The 24,894-nt window shown below is 38.4% G+C and overlaps 1 protein-coding gene across 15 annotated transcripts in view; it reads left to right on the top strand.

Moving 5' to 3' along the window:
- The window catches only part of PDE4D (phosphodiesterase 4D), a 1,533,637-nt gene that overhangs the window by 1,360,894 nt on the left and 147,849 nt on the right, over positions 1-24,894 (top strand). The window contains exon 7 of one of the 15 annotated variants that reach the window (XM_031666733.1): positions 7,651-8,358. The exons of the other annotated variants lie outside the window; for them this stretch is intronic. Within the exon in view, the coding sequence (XP_031522593.1) occupies positions 7,651-7,697 (47 nt within the window). The 3' untranslated portion in view covers positions 7,698-8,358. Of the gene's footprint in view, positions 1-7,650; positions 8,359-24,894 lie in introns of those variants that run through there. 15 annotated transcript variants of the gene reach the window in all.

Raw genomic sequence — 24,894 nt, 5'->3', positions numbered from 1 at the left:
AAGGATCAATTATTAACAGCTTCTTGGGTATTATGTAAACAATCTTATGCATATACAAGCAAAATACGTATTGGCTAGCACTCTTAAAGACATAGGAAAGGGCTGAATCTCACCAAGTTAATATTTCAAAAGGTGTCTATCGAAAAGGAAAAGGAAAGCTTCCTACAGTTAAGTGTATTTTTTTTTTTTAGTTTAAAAAGAATAAGAACAAGATTTTGGGTATGTATGTGTGTGTGTGTGTGTGTGTGTGTGTGTGTGTGTGTGTGTATATATATATATATATATGTGTATATATATATATATGAGACGGAGTCTTGCTCTGTCACCCAGGCTGGAGTACAGTGACACAATCTTGGCTAACTTCAACCTCCACCTCCCAGATTCAAGCGATTCTCCTGCCTTAACCTCCCAAGTAGCTGGGACTATAGGAATATGCCACCATGCCCAGCTAATTTTTATATTTTTAGTAGAGACAGGGTTTCACTATGTTGGCCAGGCTGGTTTTGAACTCCTGAACTCAGGTGATCCACCCACCTCAGCCTCCCAAAGTGCTGGGATTCCAGGCATGAGCCACGGCACCCAGCCAGATTTTGGGTTTTTAAACCTATTAAACTTATCTTCGGATACATATTTTAAATTTTCCTTAACTGTAAATGTGTTTATGTTCACTAGAAACACCACATAATTTGGGAGACATGGAATTATGTAGGTGAAATCAGTGGTTTTCAATTAGGGCTTGATAATATTAGATACAGTATATCTTTTATGGCATTCACACATACTCTTTAGGGATACCCTTTGCAATTTTGGAATAGTGTTTTTCTTGCTTACTTCAGTGGATTTCTTATATCTTTAGGAAAGATCTGCACATTCATTGTAGGTGAATGTAAAATTGCATTTTAAATCCATTCGTTGGGAATCTAACTTCTTAAAAATCATACAGGAAAATTGATGTACATTTTTAGTAACTGAGCTGTTCAGTAAATTTCTTAAGATTATTTTCTCATAATGTCTGTACATCAAAAGTGAAAAGAACCTGTCCCCTTCTCTCTGTATGCAAAATTCCAGAGAAGCACTGAGAACGAGAAGAAGATGAAAGATTAGGAGGAGCACACGTTTCCCAGCCTGCCAGCCTGGGTTTAATTTCACTTTCCCAAAGTATTTCCTTGGTAAATTCAGAAAAATCACTGGACCTCCAGGAGCCTCATTTCCATTACTGTCACGTGGGATAGTGATAACACTATGGATCATTACAAAGATTAAATTAATTAAACTGTATGGAGAGTGCTCCAAAAGTTGAGTTGTTGAGTACTCACAAAAAGCATTCAACAAATATACCTTTCCCCTTGAAAATGATCATTCCGGCCGGGCGCGGTGGCTCAAGCCTGTAATCCCAGCACTTTGGGAGGCCGAGACGGGCGAATCACGAGGTCAGGAGATCGAGACCATCCTGGCTAACATGGTGAAACCCCATCTCTACTAAAAAATACAAAAAACTAGCCAGGCGAGGTGGCGGGCGCCTGTAGTCCCAGCTACTCGGGAGGCTGAGGCAGGAGAATGGCGTAAACCCGGGAGGCGGAGCTTGCAGTGAGCTGAGATCTGGCCACTGCACTCCAGCCTGGACCACAGAGCCAGACTCCGTCTCAAAAAAAAAAAAAAAAAGAAAATGATCATTCCATTAAATTCATCCTTTATTTTCTTTAAGAAAAAAATCTGTGTTCTGCATTTTCATACTTACTTTTCATGGATATATAGTCTGTAATAAAAACAGCATATTATATTAAAACATACCTTTAAAAGAACAAAGACATTTATAAAACAACAACAATCAGCTTCTGGATGGTTTCCCCCCTGCCCACCCCCACCCCCATTAAACCCTATTAAAGGGTCTCTAAAAGGGAAATCCAGAGATCTGTGTATTTGAGTTATAACCCTAGGTCAAGCAACTTAACTAGGCTGATATTTTGGCTTGATGTGATTTATATGTAACCTTTTAAGCAATGTATATTAAATCTGTACTTTTTACTCATCTACTTGATTGCAAGCTCCTGCAGGATAAACTGTTGAACCCAAATGTTGTAAACTTCATGGTGCTTAGATATAAACTCTACAGACTTCATCAGTGTTTAACAAATACTTGCTTAAGAAACACAAAGTCCTATTGTATCAGCCAATTAACTATGAAGCTAAATTTAATAACTGAAATATCATAGAGGTTAATATTCAAAACACCACTCATCAAAATCATTGAGTATTATTTATTTATTTTTGCTTTCTGGAGACATACGTGTACCCTTTATTTACTCTGTCTCATTTTGTCATCTCTGGACATACCATTTACGGCGTTTTAGTTATTCTGGATAAATCACTTTGCATGAAATAATAGGCTATTATGGCTGGAAAGGATTTCACTGATCATCAATGCAAGCTTTGATTTTAGAAACAAGGAAAGTGAAACCAGAGACAGCCAGTGACTACTCTCAGTACTCAGAGAGGTCATGGTTGGTCAGAGGTCAGAACTCACATCTCCTGACCCAGTTGGCTTTCTACACAACTGACTGCCTTAGTTAAGGACAGATAATTCTTTTCTCTTTAACAATAGAAAATTAGACTGATTAAAGTCATAAAAGATGTTGCTCCTTTATAAGTCATAGAGAAACCCCTGATGGTTTCTTTATTTGGACCTGTGATCTTTAAAGCATGTGACTAGTGGCTATAATTGGATTAAAGTGAAAACATGTGATTGTGCAGGAGTTAAAGTACCTTTGCCTTATTCTGCTTTGATAGCCAGCTTCAGTTGCACATCATGACAAGCAGTGAACCAACATCAACCCTGTGGAATTAAAACTTTAGACTCTATCACAAGGTTTTCCAAGTTCAAAGCCCACTAATTTATTATTGGTTCCAAGTTCTAGGTCTAGAATCAAGTCAGCTGGGACATCAAATACTTGTTACAAAATGACATTTGAATGAGATAATTATAAATAACACTAGAAGCACATGAATTAAAGTATTGCCTGAACACCAATTTTCTTAGGTAGGATATTGGGATGTCCTTTGCTTTATCACTTTGCAGTGATATGAGAAGTATGAGATACTATGTTTTGCAAAACTGTATTAATTATAATATTTATTGAGTACTTACTATGTCCTATACACAGTCCAAGTTTTTCATGTACATATTATTATTTAACCTTCACTATTACGCTTGCAGATGGATACTTTAATTAACTCGCTCAAGGACATGTACAATAAGGGGTACAGCTGAAGTCCAGACTGGGTCAGGCTGACTCCACAACCTCTTAATCCCTATATTAAATTGATATCTCTGCCCATGCTATACATCCACTTGATCTTTAGGTTGATTTATTGATAGTGACATTTAATTTTTGTTTTCTTCAGAATTAAATTTTTACTGTAAAAGCTAGTCAAAGGAACTGAAGTTTGCATTTGAATAAAAGTGTAGAGTTAACTGAGGATTTGCATATTCTCATTCCAAGATGAGAAGGGAGGGAGGGAAGGAAGAAAGAAGGAATGGAGGGAGGAAAGGAGAAAGGGAAGGAGGGAAGGAGGAAGGGAGAAAGGGTAGGAGGAAGGGAAGAAGGAAGAGAGAGAGAGGGAAGGGAAGGAAGAAGGGAGGGAGGGAGAAAGGAAGGAAGGAAGGAAAGAAGGGAGGGAGGGAAGGAAAAGGTAAAGGAAAAGAAAGGAAATAAAAAGTGACTTTGTTCCTCTATAGAATCTCTATTAATAAATGTTATTTTAAAAAAATAAAAATAAAGTTATTTTTCATGAATACAAATTTTAGAACATATTTTTCAGTGTTCCTTTAAATCCTACTTAACTCCCAAATAATCCATTACTTACATTTCTTTCTTTTTTTTTTTTTTTTTTTAGACGGAGTCCTGCTCTGTCACCCAGGCTGGAGTGCAGCGGCATGATCTCAGCTCACTGCAACCTCTGCCTCCTGCTTTCAAGCAATTCTTCTGCCTCAGCCTCCTGAGTAGCTGGGACTACAGGCTTGTGCCACCACGCCCGGCTAATTTGTTGTATTTTTAATAGAGACAGGGTTTCACTCGATCTCCTAACCTCATGATCCACCCGCCTCGGCCTCCCAAAGTGCTGGGATTACAGGTGTGAGCCACCATGCCCAGCCCATTTCATTCTTTATAACCATCATGAATTCCCACCTAGTTTGAGAACCACTACTTTTGTATGGTTTCCACCCTTTATGTGATTCCAGAAAAGCATGTCTTTAAGCAAAATTTAGCAAGAAGTCAAGCCAATCAATAATTGCTTGAAGTCAACTTTTCCAGAATAAAACTGTGTAAGGGACTTTGAATTTGAAGGTTACAATCTAAAGTTTGCTTTGAGATGGGAATAATACATAGTGTTGGGGATTATTGTAAACCTACGTGATCTAATTGGAAATTAGAATTGAAAGCGGGAAAGTGAAGGAGGAGAGAATGAAGGTTGGGGAGAAAAGAAAGCGATTTAGGAGACTCTATAGGGAGGAAAGGATGGGATGCATTTCAGAAACAAAATACTAACAGTAAACAGAAAAAAGAGAAAGCAGTCATGAAAATTCCTAAGAGGGCTAGTGGAATGCTAGCATGAACTCATTTACCATCCTTTGATATTTAGGGGCTCTATTGCCTTGTAATTTCATCACTGTTAATTTTCTTTCCTCTTATCTTTTTCCCTGCAGTTATTATCATTCTAATATTCATTCATTCATTCATTTACCTGAGTTTTCAGGCTTGTGCAGAGACAACAGGGTGGGGCCAGGTTGCAAGATTGCGTTCCCAACTTGGAAGTAACGTGGGTAAGGAAAAAGTCACGGCTGGCCTTAGGAGACACAAGTTAACCACATCCCATGGGTCAGTGGAAGAAAACAAGGGAATAATTAGAAAATTGTGCAACATCAGAAGGGAGCCCCTGGAGCTATAACAGCAAGAACCTCCAGACCCTATTCCCTTTAAATCCCCTTTTAAAAGGCACCAAGTTAGATGCTGAGGAAAATTCCAAGATGAGTGGGATATAGGTCTGACCTTCAGGAACGTGTAGGCTGCCTGCCGATGTCCACAACATCTTCCCTTTCACATGCCTAATACATTAACGTGGGCCACTCATTTAAAGTTTTAAAAATTTCATTTAGCATTTAAAAATTCATTTGACAGAAGAGATGTTTCAAATAAATAGTCTTCAAAAAAAGCCCGATCTATAAGTCTCCTTAATATAGCCATCTGCTTTAGGTGAAGTGAGACAGTAGGCCTGGAGCCTCACCTGGTTGCCTCTTAACCACATTTACTTTCCAGGAGAAGCCTCTCACCAACTTCCTCAGAACCTCCAAAACACCAAGGAACAAGATCCTAAAATTGTCCGTAGTCTTAACAGACTGCATGGCCCTGGAAAAACTATTTCACTTCTCTAGGCCTCATCAACAAAACAAATGTGGTCTATAATACTTTGTAAGATGGTTTCAGTTGTAAACAGCCTGAAAACTGTTAGTACAACTAATTTGGGCAAGCAGGTTGGCTACAGATAAAGAACAGAAAGACTTAGACAGTGATATACATTACTCTAGAATATTTTTATTATGTAAGTACAAATAAATGGGTATCTAATTGTTACTTTTCAGATAGCAACATTTGTAGGAAATGTATTTTGTTAGGAATTTTAAAATCACTAAACAGATTGCCGTTTAGTTTACATTTTCTTCTCACCTGTGGATCCTGAAACCGCTGAACTTTTCTTCTGCCACATAAGTCAAATATCCATTTATAGTTTTTAACTCTTTGGCCCCTGAAAATAGAAGATTATTCCTGATTTTAAAAGTGGAACTTGTATGCATGTATATGATTTTTATCTTTAAAGGAATACTCTAATGATTCCTGACTCTAGCCAGACCTTTGCAACCTTCAAAGAAGGATTATCTCCTTGGCCCTAAGATGTAACATTGTTAACCTTTTATGACAGAATCACATCAAGGAATATTACATCTCTTCTAGTTCCTGGACCATATCTTTATGATAAGAATGTTTGCTTACCATCTCAAAATATTGACCCTCTGGTACAATCACTTGTATCTACTTGAATATAGATGTCTTATTACTATTTCTGGAAAATATCCAGTAACAAAATTTTCTCTGAAACATTGTTATTAAATTTTCTCAAAAATAGTTTTTAACCTTCTGTACTAGAGCTCACTATAAGGTAGTCTTCAGTTTAAGAACTTCAACACTCTCTGATTTTGGTTTACCATTTTCATTTGTGCAAAATGAATGTGTACGTAAGAATCTGTATTTCCAACCCAAAGAGGCATTATAATGACCATTAACATTTCGATCCAAGAAATAAACTAATTCTACCATCCCTGAGTGTATACCCTGCCCTTCTCACTCCTGTGTTCTTTAATTAGACCCAATGTGCAGGACATGACTTGACTGAAATTTATAGCCACATTGAGACATGCAGCTAAAGAAAGCTCTTAGCCCAGGCATCATCTCAAACTTTTAAAGCAATAGGATCATTTGACAGAAGTGTGACTCTGTAGTAATTACACAGGTGCAAGTTATAACTACTTTATCTGCTTCCAGCATCTCTGTTGCCCTTAAGAAGTATGATGTCTTCTAGCCAACATGGCTATTCATATGGGACTGAATCTGCACATGTTTGAATTGAGTTTTTCAGGTTTAGAAATGTGATATTATTTTACCCTTATGCACCTTCCACAATCCTACTCCTCTCTTAGGTGGATCAGAGTTTCTGGAATCCATCATCTTTAGTTCTGCAATTTATATCTCAGACTTACATATTTCTAGGCATAACTGCAAGTATGAAACCATGAAGGCCTATGAAACCTAGACTTGTATGTATGTGACAGTAGACATTGAAGTTTGTTGTAGGACAATGTTTCTCTGTCATGCTAGGAAAAGCCCTCCAGTTCCTCAGTTCCTCCTCCTCCACACGAGAGAGTATTTTTTTTTTTTCTAAAATGCAGTTAAGGCCAGGCACAATAGCTCACACCTGTTATCCTAGTATTTTGGGAGGCTGAGATGGGCAAATTGCTTGAGCCCAGGAGTTTGAGACCAGCCTGGACAACATGGCAAAACCCCATCTCTACAAAAAAAAAAAAAAAAAGAAAAAGAAAAAGAAAAAATAACCGGGTATGGCATTAGGTTCCAGTAGTGCCAGCTACTCAGGTGGCAGAGCCTCAAAGGCAGTCTCCTATTGAGACTGCAGTGAGCTGTGATTGCTTCACTGCACTCCAGCCTAGGCGACAGTGAGACCCTGTCTCAAAATAAAATCCAATTATGATCATGCCTCTCTCCTGTTGATATCCATCAGAGTCTGCAATGCCTACAGGGTAAAGTTTAAACTTCCTTCACCTAGAAACAGTGTTCTGTGGTAAAATGACCAGGGTCTTTGGTATTAGATACACCTGGCCTCAAAAATGGGTCAGCCCAGGTGTAGCCTTCCCCATCTTCTGTTTCCTCATCTGCATAATGGAGTAACAAACATTGTCAGGAGGTTACTGGAGTAATTGTGTGAGATACCAAACGTAAAAAGCCTGGCACAAAATAAATGCTCAGTAAATGTAAATGTCCTGTCTTTTGCCTTTCCCTCATTATCTGCTACTTACCTTTCTAGGTTGCTTTCTCCCACGTGTACCCCTTTCCTTCCGAAGCACTCGTTGATTCCAGGTTGCAGTGTATAGTCTCCTGATCAAGCCAAGCTCTCCCACACCTCTGTCACTTTTGCATATATTGTTCAGTCTCCCTGTAAGTCTTCCCTACCCTCACCTTTTATAGAAACTGCAAGGTACCTACTTTCCCCTTGAGATAGCTATTCCTGAATTTCTCCCAAATTTAACCATTCCTTCTCTATGCTTTCGTAAATCTTTCACATACCTCTTTCATCCTACAATGTCATAATATTAGTTGGTTTTATCTGTCTTCCTTAATGTATCCTTAACTCCTGAGGGTGGATGCTACATCTTAGTTATCTATGAAACCCCAGAAAAGAAAATGTAATCAAGCTAAATGGCTCACTCATTTCCTAGCAAATATTGGATAAATGATTAAATGGATGATACAGGGGGCAGAATAAATATGGTTTTGGAAAAGTGACATGGCTGCTGATCTATCAGTGCAAAAAGGAACACACCCACCCCCTACATGGTCAAAAACATTGAAGGTAAGAAACTAGATGGCTTGTGAATAATAACAAATGAAGTTGTCTTTCTGTAGGAAGTCTTAGAAAATGTAATCTTGGGAGGCCAAGGTGGGCAGATTACAAGGTCAGGAGTTCAAGACTGGCCTGGCCAATATGGTGAAACCCCATCTCTACTCAAAATACAAAAATTAGCCAGGTGTGGTGGCGCGTGCTTGAAGTCCCAGCTACTCAGGAGGCTGAGGCAGGAAAATTGCTTGAACCCAGGAGGCGGAAGTTGCAGTCAGTCAAGATGGCGCCATTGCACTCCAACCTGGGCAACAGAGCGAAATTCTGTCAAAAAAACAAAAAAACAAAAAAACAAAAGAAAAGAAAATGTCATCAAGCTAAAATGGCTTTGGCTTTCCTTCAGTAAATGGTTACTGTGGGAATATATGTTAAATGAATACCAATACTATGATAAGAAACACATGCACTAAACAGCTATAGTTCTGATGCCATTCTCAAATCTGAAACTTTGCCCAATTTCAGAGACAAAAGTGAAGTAATATGTATCCCCAGTGTTTAGCTTTTCTCTTGCCATGGATACTAACAGTGAGATTCCTCAGGGACTGTTCCTTTAACCTTGTTAGGGCTGCTAGGGGCTATTGTGCCTTTCACAACACAGCACCTGCAACTGGGAATAATTGAAATGTTCTGCCATTAGCTACTCCCAGCAGAGTATTCTGGGTCACATGGAAAGTGTCAGAAGCATATAAATTACTGATACATTTTTCAATCCCATAGTCCCTCAGGGTTGATGTTTTTCTCTTTTGAAAGTTTCTCCTTTAAGGCCGGGCACAGTGGCTCACGCCTGTAATCCCAGCACTTTGGGAGGCCGAGGTGGGTGGATCAAGAGGTCAGGAGATCGAGACCATCCTCGTTAACACGATGAAACTCTGTCTCTATTAAAAATACAAAAAATTACCCTGGCGTGGTAGCAGGTGCCTGTAGACCCAGCTACTGGTGAGGCTAAGGCAGGAGAATGGCGTGAGCCCAGGAGGCAGAACTTGCAGTGAGCCGAGATCGCGCCACTGCACTCCAGCCTGGGCGACAGAACGAGACTCTGTCTCAAAAAAACAGAAAAAAAAAAAAAGTTTCCCCCTTAAAATATTCTTTTTAAAATCTAAGTTAATTTCATAGACACTATTTCCATTTTTCTAATGAATAATACTGTATCCTTTCCTATCTATACTACAAAGTTTTTCTTTGCCTTGTAAACCTCTTTAGATTTATGATTTCTAGCCCCCAAAATAATTTTTGTTCTTATATCCAATTCCTTCCCTGACAGTTCTTTCACAATAGCTTCTTTTCTCCTGTAAAACCCTACATAAACTCCAAAAACATTTCTGGTTTTGGAAATCCTAATGCAAGAGGTCGCATCACTAACGCAAACGTAGAAATCCTTGTACCAAAGGACAGAGGTGCAAGGAAAGTTGGGAGTTGTGGCTGTGGGAAATTGAGAAGGACTCTTTGGCACCTGGGCAGAGGTACAGGGAAGCCAGGATGGAGACAGGAAGGAAAGTTTCTCAGCTTCTCTTGTGCCTACGGTTCGTGCTTAGGCGTCTGCAGCAGCCCCAAGGCAGGTGAGGATGATCAGCTGTTCCAGTTTGCCTGGCACTGAGGGATTTCCTGGGATATGGGGCATTCAGTGCTAAAACTGGGAAAGTCTTGGACAAATTAGGACAAGTTGGTCACCCTACCTTTCCCTTGCTGCTGCTGTCCTTTTAAAGTCCTCATTCCTTTGAAAATTGCAGTGATCTTCAGTTCTTCCTGATTTTATCTGTATACAAATATTCAAAGAGCTTGGACCAGAACATTTCTCAGAGAGAGCTCTACTTACAGGAAATGTTATGTGACAGAGCAGGATAGCAAATAGATGTTACCTGTGGCAACTCTAATTGCTTGTTCATGACTGTCTGGAGTAAAGGGTTAATAGTTTCTTGCATATCCTCCGAGAGAGTATTACAAATGCTATTCTGCACCAAGCTGTTTTTAATTTAAAAGTATATCTTGGGGCCCTTTTGTATGGGCTTATACAGATCATGATCTAGAGATAATGATCATTCTTATCTGACACATAGTATTACGTTATGTTATGTGCAAAAACCCATTTAACTCTATTGATAGTCTGTGGATCATTTCCAGTTCTTACTACAATTAATACAAATAACACTGCAGGCATCCTTGTACCTGAACATCTTTGTGAGTTTACCCATTGAATACATTCTTAGCTGTGAAACTGAATTTAAAATTTTCATAAATATTGCCAAGCTGTCTTCTAAAAAGACTATATTAAGTTACAATACCACCATCAACATTAAAAATGCTTGTATTTCCATACACACGACCCTGAGATTCAAAAAAAAATATTTTCCCTATCTAATTTAATTGCAAAGAAAATTAATCACCTTTCATACATTTATGGGCCAGTTCCCTCCTACCTCCAAAGACTCATTAAATCAATTATCTTGAGGAGTTTATTTTTTATTGATATGTTAATGTTTTGAGTATATTAAGAAAATGAACTCTCCTCATTTGTGTAACACTGTTTTAAAAATTTTAATTTGTTTAAATTAAAACAAATTTAATTTACTTTTTAAAAAAATCATTTAGTCTCAAAATATTTGAGTAATCCAATTCATCCTTTTCAGATGGTTTCCGGACACCCTGTATCTTTTATCCTTGCTTTTCCTGGCATTCGGTGCAGTACCTATCACAAAGTAGATCTCAATAAGTGTCTTTTAAATAAATGGACAATGAATGAAAGAATAAGTGAAGGATATAATTTATTCTTTTTATTTCTCCTCATGCTATATAGATTTGCAAAATGAATAGCAAAACATATCTTCGAACAGAATTTTATGGCCCAGTATCTTTAGGCAGGGCTTTTGCTGTTTTGTTCAACATGGTGTCCCTATCATCTGCACAGTGCTGGCATATGGGAGATGTATATATTGAATGAATAAATAAATATAGAGAATGATGAGATAAATAGAACGTGGATGGTTTGGAGTTCATCCTCCTGGGCTAATGACAGACATTTCTGGAAGTGCTGGGTTGCAAATAAGCCCAGACCAGAGAAGATTGTGTTTAAAGGCCCAGAATCTCAACTGATAATCATCAGGGTCTCAGATTTACTTTTTTCTTTCCAAGTAAATTAAACTGGAGTGATAAGAAAAAGAAAAATGGTTGTGACCATTAACCCTAGGACTAGGGACCACATTTAATAGAATTCATAATGTCCCGAACATCTCTGCTGTGTTTGAAAGGTTAAAAATTTCCTAGAGAAAACAGCTTTTGCTACTACTTGCCAAAGTACTCATAAAACGGACTGATTGCTAAGAACAGAAAACAAACCAAATCAAAATAAAATGAACCAAAAAGCAACAGAAATAAATGTGCCTTAATGTAGTTGGATGATTACCACATCTGCTCTCCTCAGACCACCAGCCTTCAGAGTAAGGGCACATCCTTCCAAGTAAGTACATCCTTGTCAGAGACATTTGGTGAGGTGCAACCCCTTCAATGTGTCAGTTTCCTGGGTCATTTGGGGTCTTAGGAAAATCCTCTTGTTGGTGCACTGAATTGCACATGCATTATGTAACTCATTGCAACCCAATAGCTGAACTCATGGTTTCATAGCTATTAAAATATGCCACAAACCAAACCACCTGTGAGGCGCCAACTCAGCAAATGTGCCTTTTCAGAAAGCAGTCATAAAAGGTACAAAAAATGAGGATGAAAGAACCCTGAATAACAACCTAGAGCTCATATATTTGGAGCCATGAGGAAAAGTGTTCCATGTAAGTTGAAGGAAGATGGCAGTTAGGAGCATTGGTGTTGAAGACCACCCTCACTATGAGAAAGGGTCATATATATAATGTGGAATGAATCAGAGCTACCACTGTGGGTCCCCTGTTGGAAAAACTGCAATTTTGGATAATTATGTGCAAGCACCAGGAGAAATGCCAGATGTTAGAATCCATGTTTAATGTGAAAATTGCATTTTGTTGTTTGCAGAACCTCAATATATAGCTTTCTCTATAAAATGTGAGCATATTTCTGAAGGAAAGAAAAATGCCAGGGTTGCATTTTAACATCCTGTTACGTTTTAGTTAAATTCAAAGGGACATGACTTTTCAAAGAGAAAACTCTGTCTCTCTCTCATAAAATAGCATTAAGTGGTTCCAAACATATCTTAGGTTATAATTGAAATTGGACTCTGTGGAACAAAATTAATGATGGTTTGTTCTCAAAGGCCCATTGTCCTGTTGATTTTATCAGTTATTCTTTGTTAATAAGGTGGTAATGTGGGCTTAAGAGCTTCCACTACTGGGAGAATCCAAAGAATTATAGATAAGTAAAATTGATGTCAAATATTATGACTTTTTCTCTTTCATTCTTGTACTCTATCTAGTTGCCTCATCTTTTTTTCTAAATATTAGTTGTAGCTCAAATTCCCTAGGGACAGCTTACATGCTAGCTTTATGAGGGAGGTGAGTCATGCAATCCCAAGAAAGCAAACATGGATTTGGGGGTGAAAGGAACAACATTAGGGAAGAAGAGAAACCAAGTACAAGGTAATGCATTGCCAAGCTTGTCAGAGCTTCACAAACACACACACACACACACACAAACACACACAACTAGTTGTTAAGTTACAAGGAACATTGCCTGTGAGACTGCGTCTTAGAACATTCCACATGGAGGAGAAAGGGTGAGCAATTTTTCTGTGCATGGGTCTTTTGTCTCTCATTGGTCAAAGTTTGCTTCATGGGACCCTTGACCCTCCCAGAGTCCCTGGGGAATACAGAGCCTCTGTGCATCTCACATGTAGATGGATGGCTCCTGTCAAGTCAGAGGCCATTGCCCAGGCTATGCCCGCAAGGACAGGGAGGCAGAAAACATGAAGCAAGTGCAGTGATAACCACTGCTTTACTGGGGCTGCTGTGGCATGCCTGGGAAACTGGGAAAGTGGCTTATGCCCAAGGGGTAGGGTGGGCAGAGCTGTCCTGGGGAGGCCACAAACAGGACCTAGTGTACTCTTCTACAGTATACTAGCAGAATTAGAATGAATCAGACAAGAAATTTATTAAATTAAGCTTTTGTAGTGTCCTAATGTAGTGCACTGTATTTTAATGCTGTGTCTTCTGTTGCTTGAATTCCTAATTTGTACCAGGTGTTGTGCCAAATGCTTCAAATAAATCATCTTGGGGAATTCTCGTGACTCTATGGACTCCAATTTACAAATGAGAAAACTAAGATTTAACTTGCTCATCTTCACCAAGCTAGGAAGTGACAGAGTTAACATTTGAATCCAGGTCTAAAGCCATTGGTCTCCTATGCCATAAAATCAGCATTCATTTTGCTACTCTTACTAGAAAATCATGAATCCTAGCTATGAATTGTAGTGAGGAGGAAAGTTATTTTCTGTTTCATGCTTATGAAAAAATCTCTACCTTTTTCATTTTGTGTTTCATGCATGTAACAATATTTTCAGAGGTTTTGTGTGTGTGTAAGAGAGTGTGTGTATATGTATTGTATATTTACAGACAGAAAAAAATTTTGAGATTAATTTTTCAATTCTCTAAGTCATAAAAGAATGGAAAAACAGAAATGAACAGGGAGAATTTTTGATCCCAATGTATTCTTTGACATACACTGATCATAATGCTAATTTTAGCAAAAGAAATAAAGAAATCCCTGGTGCAATGGGATGATTGACCTTCCTTTAGCAGAACAGTGTTGACTTGTTACCATTGTTAAATCAGACTGAACACATTCAGCAACATGATCATTTTTACTTGTAGGTTTGAACTGACAAGGACATTTCTAGTATATCATGTTGGCATCAGGTTAATAAGCTCTAAGCAAAGCTGAAAATGAATGCTACTTCCCACAATCAAGCGGAAATGTTAATATTATCAACATGTCTTAAAGGCCATGAAGTCCCATGCGTATATATGTAACAGAAACAGCAAACAAGAACTTTTCTTAAAGGGAAGATTAAACTAGTGTTGTTTTTATGTATTTGTTAATTGCATGCTTCCCATTTTTAAAACTGTACCTGAAAATATACTGTAATAAAAATTAAATTTGAAATATTATACCATTGAATAAGGTCCTCTGAATAGTTTTGAGATTTAATATTCTTTATTTCAATTTACATGTATACTGAATCACGTAAAAATTATTTAGGTCAGTACTTCCCCACATTTGTTCCTTCATGACATACGTTGATAACTATATTTCTACGAAAACTGTAGTAAATAAAGGATGTGGCTTGTGTTCAGTCTCCCACCCACCAGTGACAAGAGCCAAGGGAAATCAATATCTTGGCTCACCTGTAATCTCCACTCTTTGGCACACCATTGAGAAGTCTAATATGTGCAAAGAAAAGTTACTTTTACTTTCAAGGATTATACCTTTGATTATTCCAGTGAACGGTGGGGGAGTGTACCAGGGCCATTATTATAATGTATATTATTAAACTTTTTACATTTTAACTGAATTCTCTTACAGTAAAATTAATTATATATTAGCTTTGGGGTATACAAAATTGTACTTTAATAATATTTAGGAATTGGCAATTTTATGGGCAAACTTGTGGGAATTATCAGAAAAGTAAAAAATAAAGATGGGACCCCAAAGAAGGAATGATTGTAGGTTGGAGCCATTTGCAACTAGAAACTAAGACATATATCCTTAAAAACCCTCAAATCTGTGTTCTGATGGGAAAACCCTGCGAAGTCAATGGTTCCCAGACTCTGGAATTTCAAAACAAAAAACTATGAGGGCCAACATACGATTACCAACTCTTCATTGTTTTGCAAACAAAGCTATTTTCAACAGAACACACTAACATATACTGGAACCATGATTTCATATTAGGACATTTCTTTTCCACATTCTATATACTTTTAATACTGCAAAACAGTAAAGACAAAGGGCAGTCATCTCCCATGGGGGGCTTAGAAACCTCTCATTAATGTGTGTGTGTGTATTTTAAATTGGCCTTATTGTTATTATTTCTTTAAATTTAGCCAAAGGCCAGTAAAACTCCCTTTTGGAATACCACATGCCCGTGCTGTTCAGGAATGATTATGATAAAGTTATTCATGAGGACATAGAGTTATTTCATATGCTCTCAAAAATGACTTGCAGTGCGAAACATAGCTACTGTTGGACAAAACAACAACCCAACTTTATATAATAATTTTTTAATTGACTAGTACTTGTGTTCAGTCAATAAAGTAGCCGGTACTTGGGTACTAGGCACTGGGATAAGAGTTGGGGATACAAAAGTGAAAAAGATAGTCACAATTTCTACCTTACACTCTAGTAGGGGAAAGAAAAATTAAACAAAATGTATGATTGAAATGCCTTAAGCACCATGAAGGCAACATACAAATTGCTGTGAGAGCATATAACCAACTCAGAAATCAGCCTTAAACTGAGACCTGAAAAGGACTGCCCATGTGCCTTTTGTGTATTTAAGGCATCTTTTAAATATTTTAAAAAGGCAATATCACTGAGCAGATAGATACCAAAGGGCCATCTTTTAGCTGGATGAATTAGAAAAGGGCACCCCTTCCTCAGGCTGAAACAGCCCTGCCTGTTGAGGGCATAGTTAGGTGAATGGATCATCACTAATGAATGGTTTTAAAGAAGGGAATAACGTGATCAAATTTGCATTTAACTTTACTCAATGGTTTGGAGTATTTAAATATGATTAATCCCTTTCTATTCGCTTGAATGAGGCAGAAGGGCTATTAAGGAATTTAAAGTTGACTAAGGTATTGATTGGGTACAAAATTTTTACTAGGTAGGTAAGGGCAGGACGATTCCATTAGAAACAAGAAATTTTTCTCCAGTGCTCCGGGAAGAATTGATTGGTGCAGGGCTAAATCACCAAGATGAATACCCTCTTTTGATTCACACACCCTTTTGACATCTGGGTTTCCCTGAATCATATGCAGTGTAGGACTTACGCAGACCATTCTAGTTTCACTTACGAAATTTGGGTTAGCCAACTCAAACAGTCATGGCTGTAATTTGCTTCTGAGTGAAAATACTATTATTATTTTATATTATGTTATCAATTCCTGCAAAGGAGAAAACATTTTTATTTTGATAAATTTTGTAATTTAATGAAATTAACTCAATTTTGTAGTAACGTAGTACACAGTGAAAATGTGCTTTACGAGATGCTATGGCTTGTCTCTCAAATGGACAATGAGGCTTTCCGAAACCTTTGTGCCTTTAAGTTTAAGGAATTGATTTGGCGTCTTATCTCAGTGTACACAAACCTTAGTTATCACCTAGGAAATATTGGATGTTTGTCTCAGGGAGAAGAGACAATTTTTAAGACCACAATTAGGTTTTGTGGCTATTTGACATTCAATTGTAATCAGACACTCAGTGAAACATGCATTCATAATGCAGGCCAGTGATCATATATTTGGCTCAGTTTTTCACTAGAAAAATTCTTTAAAGAAATATTGTCCTTCCAATTTTAGTGGTACTGAGGAACAGCTCTGGTTATAAGGGGGATAAATACTATATGTCCTTTGTTCAATCTTATTAATCTTTACTAATTTTATGATTCTCTCCATTTATTTTTTTAAAATCATTAATAAAATTACCCTTGATTGAGTTTCTCCTATGTGCTAGGCATTGTGATAGGACTTTAGTAAACATAATCTTTAACCTTTTCAATAACCCTGCAAGGTAGGGGTCATATTTTATAGATAAGGAAACTGAGGCTCAGAGAAGTTATGTCTTGAAATTATGTAGTAGCAAGTGGTTAAGCCCGGTTTCCAACACAGGTTTGTCTGACTCTAAAACCAGCATCTTTTAACTCCGCCCCATCTCTTTGCCATTCACGACCAGAATGTGATGCACACCAACCAAAAAGAGAGTAGCAAAAGGTGATTTATAAAAGCAGTTATAGTCCTCAGAAGAGAAGGCAAAACTATTGGGGCAGGGAAAAAGTAACTATGAAGATCATATTTATGTAATCAAGTATTAACTCAATGGCTTGAATTAGGTAGCAAATAAAATATATTAGCAAGCAATGTTACAAACCATGGTGAGAGCTATGTAGTAGATGAAGCAGAATGATGGCTGGGCTCAGGGAGCTCATATATTTGGAACCCAGATAAATCTTTGCTTCTTCTTCCCAGAGCCCATGATCACTTTTTAAAAACACATCTTCGCTGGGCTCAGTGGCTTATGTCTGTAATCTCAACACTTTGGGAGGCAAGGCAGGAGGATTACTTGAGCCCAGGTGTTTGAGACCAGCCTGGGCAATATAGGAAGATGCTGTCTCTACAAAAAATAACAAATAACAAAACCATCTGAATTTCATGCATTCCAACATATATTATTTTGTTCCATTCTACTTAATAACCTTTACACTAGTTGTGAAACTCACTGAAAACAAAGGAGAAAATCATTGTAATTCATCTAAACATTCCTGAAATAACACTTTAATCAAGAAATTAAGAAATATTGCTCAGATTTAAAAGAAAATGGAAACTCCCTTGGCAAATGGGTTTGAGGTTCGGTCAGTAGGTTTTGAATCATCAGGAGCAATGTCATAGTAGGAAAAGCATACCATTTAGAGAGAGAGAGCTTTAGTTTGTCAGTCCTGCCTCTTAATAGGTGGGTGACCTTGAGTAAAGCATGAAGCAGCCTTTGGGCATCAGTTTCCTCACTTAAAGGTAGAAGGGTTGAACCAGGTGTAAGCTGCTGTCCTTCCATGTTATGACTCTAAATAGCTCTAGATGGAACTATGTTGCACATTTCCTATGTTATTAAACAGCTTCTCTCTGGAACAGTTGCTCCTAATCTCCTAATAAGCTTACTGTGGGTCACTCAGCAATCTTCAAGGGAAACAATCATTATTTGGTTGGTGGGTACTAAGACAATTCTGATGTGTTTGTGTCAAAGATTGGGCAGATGAAATCTAACTAGACATATATCATTCCATCATCATACTAAATGACCTTCACTCTAAACATCTTAATTTGAACTGTGTACATTTCCCAAATGCTTTAGGGTAGATTTGGACCATAATACACTCCACTGTAAATGGAAAAAGCTTCATCATTGCCATAATAATTACCCCCAAACTGCTACGTAGGAATGCATACTGGGTTTAGTATGTAGTGACTCCCTTGAAAATTCAGCTTTTGAGATCAGATCTCTTAACAAGTAATGAGTATTTAGAGTGAAATGTTTAATTCTTAGTGATACTGTTTTCCTATTCTGCTATTATTATTCAGCTATGATTATTTTCCTTCTCCTCCCAACCTCCTATTTTTTTTCTTTATTAAAAAAAAGGAGGAGGGGTGCATGCTGCAGTCTGGGGTGAATATGGGTTTCACGTGGGGGACCTGGGCTCTGGTTCTCATCCAGAGAGTGAGCTAGGAGCAGCTTACACAAGAGGCTCTTAGCCACTGTGTCGGGGAAATCGCCTTATATCAAAAACTGAATCCTTTTAGTAAAACCTGAAGAATAATCGGAAGCAGCATCGACTAGTCTCTAACCTTGGTTGAGGGACACACACACACACACACACACACACACACACACGCACACACACGGCTCTGAAAGCTCAGACACGGAGGACACGCTGTGATCCACTTAGCCCTCTCTTCTCCTTCAGGGGGTCCTTGCAAGACAGAACACTAAGGAACAAAGTCTTAACTGGCAAGCTGCCGGCAGAAGGAGACTATCTGGTGGATTGCAGCGCCAGTTAGGAACGGGGCAGTCCTTTGCGTTTCAGAAATCCGGTCCACATTTTGCTGAGAGCCCAGGCACTGTGAATAAGAGGAGCCTCTGAGGACTGGTTTCTGATGTCGCACTAGGCATGATAAGAATGCCATTGACGTCAGCAGAGTCATCATCAGGGAGAATGGCACCCCAGCTCTTGAAACCACACCAAGCAATTGCAGTGCTTTTGAAAATTAAAAGCCGGTGCTGGAGTGTGGGGGGTGGGGGGGTGCGGTAGGTGGGGAGGGAAAGAAGCAAAGAGGGAAGTCGTGGCTCCAGCTGAACTCTTCTTTCTTCTATGCGTTTCCTGTATTTTAGAAAGGCAGGCTCACGGCGCTCCTGTGCACACGCCCGCTCACTCACACACAACTGCTGCCGTGGGCTCATTAACCTAAATCGAGGGAGGTGGGGAAAGAAGAAAGAAAGAAAGAAGGAAAGAATTTAATTCTGTTAACATTTCTGCATGCAGATAAAACAAACTGTGCCACCCAGGTGCTGGACAGAGGCCCTGAGCCACATAAGCCTCTGAGAATGAAATTGCTGAGCTAAAACTGATATGCTTTAAATGTGTGTTGATGAAGAGATTACAAGGGAGGAATTAAACACTTCAAAGGAGCTACTACAAAGCAACAATCACCCTTCCCCCATCCCTCACACATGCACATTACTGTGGACGCTTGCATGTTTGTGTGCCAGCCTGAGAAAATGGCAAAGTTGGTTTAGGAAGGGAACACTGCAGGCATTTTGTGATTTCAGCTTTCACAGGCAGCTCCAAGAACATCACCTCCAGCTATAATTCAAAGGTTACCTGGACTGGAAAATGTCTTGGAGGTTAGGAAGTCTTTGAATTCTTTAGTGTAAATTGTCTCCGCTTTAAAATTCCACAATCGATCAAATCCTTTCATTCTCTTTCCCACTCCCAATTGTTCCACTCTCACTCTCCATCCACCGCCAGGAATATGACAACAACATAGAATAGACTCGATGATATCAGCTGTATAACACGCTTTATTTTACGGCATTGATGGGCAGCTTTCCAAGTCCATAAAAATCTTTTGCTGATCTGATTTTAATATCCATATTCTTCAGTTATAGTAGAAAGAATGATTTCCGAGATGTGGAAATGTTAGCCGGGAAACAAAAGGACATATGCACATAAAGCAAAATCTGGCAGGAAATGTGGATTTAATAAATTGAATTATGTAAAACTCCTATTTCAAATGGACTGATACTAGAGAAGCAGCCCTCGAGAGTTATGCACAGTAATGATTCTTCTCTTTCTTTTTGAGAAGGAAGAAGTGCTGAACAGCATTCCTTTCAAATACACAAAGGTAGCTAAAGTACAAGCTTCTCCTCTTTCCTATTTGTTCTTTAAAAATTTGTAAAAATTATATTAAATGTGCTTCTTGTGATAGAGTCAATAAAGGGAGAAGGAGTTTAGCCAAGCACCTTTATTGTGTACTCTTAAACTGTCTTGCTTAATGTAATAATGGAAAGAAAGATGGCTAATTGTCTTGCAGGAATTTGGATTTATCCTCTGAAAGGATACAGGTAAATTTGTAACTTGGGTCATATTGGCTATTTTTTGTTCTGCTTTGCTTTCATTTTTGGTTTTTCTGAGGTTTATAAATGGAACCCTTCTTTCCTTTCTTCCTTTTTTCCTTCCTTCCTTCTTCCCTTCCTTTTTTCCTTTCTTCCTTACTTTCTCTCTCTCTCTCTCTCTCCCTTTTCTTTTTTTTTTTTTTACAATTGTACTCAAAAGAATAAAGGATTCTGAAAATCAGTTCCAGGATCCAATAAAGGCCTAGATGGTATATCGCAGGATCAGAGCCCCTTGCTCTCAAATTTATGAATGTGAGGATGTATTATTGTATTTGGGAGATCAATAAGCAGAGCCAGAGCCTTCACACAAGGCTCCTTGCACCCCCTCATCCACCCCACGAGGTTAAAAAGCACTGACTTTGACTTTAACACTGTCAATGCAATACAGAACAACTGTTTCAATTCCCTTCACTATTTCTGCTATGTGCCTTGATTAGATGTTTTCTGACCTGTCTCCCTAAGTTGTTCGTGTCATTTCTGTCTGTTATTCCCTCCCCCATCACTTCCTGCCCAACCCTCCCTATGATTCGAATTGCTCTCTGTCCAGATCATTTCCAACAATGAAAAATGAAGAAAGACTTTCTGCCTTCTTCCCACCTATACATTCCTTTTGTCCCCCAAGATATCCCTTCCTCTCGCCTGGAACATTCCCAGGCCTTAGGTGATTGATCATCCCCTGATTATATTTAGGTGCTCTTTGCACCAGGCACCCTAGCGAAAGCCCAGAAAGCCCCCAGAGTCTGGGTGTGTTTTGGAGAGCAGGCTCAGGTTCACTGCACTCTAATTTGCGGCAGGAAGTGCTAGGAAGCCCGATGAGGGATGGGAATTAGCAAATAAGGCTGGCAGTCAATTGACAGAGAAAGCTTAAGGAAGAGGATGATTTAGAAAAGGAAAAATAATTTAATCCTTTTCAGGTATGTTAATTTCTTTCATGGACCAAATTACCATGGACCTGGAATATTTGAGACTTTTCCCTGAGGTCTGGCTGCACTTCATAGGGAAGAAGCAAGGATAAGTGCAGTGAATTTGATTATGGACACCAGTCTAACTCTAGCTTAATGAGCCATGGAAACAAAATAGCTCAATCTCCTCCAACTGCTGTAATCCAACACTAGGAGCATTGAGAGCACTGTGGTTTTGGTTACACAAATTTGTAGTACAGGCCTTGCCTCAGCATTTGAACATTTCAGCAAGAGATCTGAACTTGCCTGGTTCTTCATGTAGCAGGTATAAGTCTTTTGGAATTAATTTGGAAAAAAAAAAAAAAAGAAATGTACCCGGAAAGCAAGAGATCTTAAATGTATCCACAACCTAGAACAAACAAACATTAACATTTGCCATAATTACTGTGGGTGTTCTTAATAAAAACATATAGATAGATAGATAATTTTGGAGATTGCATTTCCCCACCATCACGGCTAGCCTTATTTTTCTTCCATTCTCTCCAGAACAACCTCTGCCATAAATTTAGGAAATAGTCATCCTGTTCACATTTTCATCTTTTTACTATATATGTTTGTATTCACGAACAAATATGTTGTAATTATAAAAAGTCATCAGTATATTTTAGCTTATTTTTTTTAATCCAACATTATGTTTGTTGAATTATTTTACTCTTGTCTCAGTGCACCCTGTAATTCCCATGAATCGATAGGTAGTGATAGATCAGCACTAGTAAAGTAACTGATATGGGCAGGTTAATAGAATGACCCTTTTAAGAAGGGATCTCAAAGAGGGAGGCTAGGTAAGCTACAAAATTATCAGGGCGAAATGCAGGGAGGTAGAAGTAAAAGCAGCTTAGAGTCAGCCTGGGCTAAGATAAATGAGAAGTGGAGTTGCAGCTGGAGGAGCAAGAGAGTATGGTCTACTTGAGTAGAAATCAGCCTTGCTGGTAAGCAGTTTAGGACAAGCTCCTGGTTTTACAGCAAGCCTTTTTATGTGATCTTGACCAAACCACTACACTTGATTGCTCCTTTCTACTCCTTGGTCCTTATATGTCAAATAAAACCCCAGAATTGCAGAGCCAAAATGCAAATAAATAGAACTCCTCACTCAACCTCCCTCAGTTTATAAGTAAGGAAATGAAGACCTAGTGAAACATTATGACTTATAGATACCTGTCAGGGCAGAACCAGAAGCTGGACTTGGGCTAGGAAAAGTTGTTCCCCCTTGATTACATTTTCCAAAGGTTATACCTTTTCCACAGTTTCTGAGGTAACATGTTGATTGACTTGACAGTTGTAGAAATACTAGGAAGTGGTGTAAAGCCAAGACCATGTTTACTAAACAGTGCTGCTCTTTTTTTTTTTTTACATCACACAGATGAGAAAGTTGGTGCTCAGGAAATTTAAGCAACTTGCCCAGAGTCACGTAGCTTAGAAGTGTTAGAGCCAAGATTTGGACCCCAGTGTTTCTTACTTTCACAGACTTGCTTTTAACCACTGCATTATGCCACGCTGCCTCAGTTTAAGCTCCTTTCAAAACAAGTCACTTCCTATCTCTGACATGTGAACCCAGAAGTTTTCAGATTTACAATGACATACTTATTTTCTATCTGTTAAGTCTTAGAGGTCAGAGTGTCTGCAACAGAGTAGAGCTTTAGAAATGAGGATAAAACATTTGGTTTGATGTTAGTATTAAGAACTCCAATGTCAAAGGCAGGAAACTTGGTAATTAATGTTTTAAATGGACTGGAGAGGTCACAGGTATTGAAATCAATATTTTGATGGCAAGATAACAATGTAGGAGCAAAGAATTGGAGGTGTTTAGCAAAATTATGAATTAAGTGGATGTGTAAACAGCAGATTATGAAAGGGAAACAAAGATTACCTGGAAAGAGTTTTGTGTTTTAGTCAACTGAATTAGCAGAATGGGCAGAAAAAGAAAGTATCAAAGAAAGGTGTGCTGATAGAAAATTAAATAAAGGAGAAGATGCCATGGAAATGTTTTTAGTGCAAATACACTATTGCTCATGGCTGAAGACAGAAAGAAGACTATGTGTGACTTCCAGATGAAGTTCAGGCATAGAGGCAGGGCTAAATAAGCACATAGACCCGAGAATTCTCGTTGATAGATCTTTGGAAATTCGGTATAAATATGATCAGTTCAACCATGCCTTAGCTACTGGATCAAAGGAAACATCTACCGACTTTGGGAGATGGGAATCTGGAAAATTGACAGACTGAAAAAAACAAAACCAAAATGGGGGGGAAAAAAACAGAATGAAGAATGCCATTTTAAAAATCCTAAGGGGCTGAGTCTGATGTTACAAGACTCTTTGACTTCATTCTCAATTCTAATATTTAAGTTAAATGATTACGAACATAGAATTTTTTTCAAAACCTGTTTCTAAATGAAGGCCTCCCGTACATTGAAGTTAAAAGTGGTCTTGACAGAAGAACTTCTTAATAGGTAAGGGGTTTTACTTTGGAATGTTGAAAATGTTTGGAACTAGATAGAGGTGGTGGTTGCACAACATTGTAAATGTGCTAAATGCCACTGAATTCTTGACTTTACAATTTTTAAGTTTATGTGACACGAATTTCGCTTCAATAAATTATTTCTGTCAATGCATAATTATTGTATATATTTATGGGGTACATGTGATGTTGTTACATGCACAATATGTATAATGATGGAATCAGGGTATTTACAGTATCCATCACCTCGAGTATGTATCATGCCTATGTGTAGGGAACATTTCAAGTCCTCTTTTCTAGCTATTTTGAAATATACAATACCTGTTAACTCTAGTCACCTAATCTGCTATGGAACATGAGAGCTTATTCTATCTGTGTGTTTGCACCCATTATTCAACCTCTCTTCATCCCCTCCCCTCCCACCTACACACTCTTCTCAGTCTCTGGTATCTATCATTCTACACTTTACCTTCATGAGTTCAAGTTTTTCAGCCCCTGCGTATGTGAGAACATGTGATATATTTATCTTTCTGTGCCCTGTTAATTTCATGTAACATATAATGACCTCCAGTTCCATCCATGTTGCTGTAAATGACATGATTTTATTCTTTTCTATGGCTGAATCGTATTCTATTGTGTACAGCACATTTTCTTTCTTCCTTTCTTTTTTTAAATTTTTTTTCTTTGAGATGGAGTCTTGCTCTGTCACCCAGGCTGGAGTGCAATGGCACCATCTCAGCTCACTGAAACCTCCACCCCCCCAGGTTCAAGGAGTTCTTCTGCCTCAGCCTCCCAGGTAGCTGGGACTACAGGCGAGTGCCACCATGTCCAGATAATTTTTGTATTTTCAGTAGAGATGGGGTTTCACCATATTGGCCAG

This window comes from Papio anubis, chromosome 5 (assembly GCF_008728515.1).
Source record: "Papio anubis isolate 15944 chromosome 5, Panubis1.0, whole genome shotgun sequence".
NCBI lineage: Eukaryota > Metazoa > Chordata > Mammalia > Primates > Cercopithecidae > Papio > Papio anubis.
The sequence above is the reverse complement of the archived record's forward strand: the minus strand, read 5'-3'. Positions and strand labels throughout refer to the sequence as shown.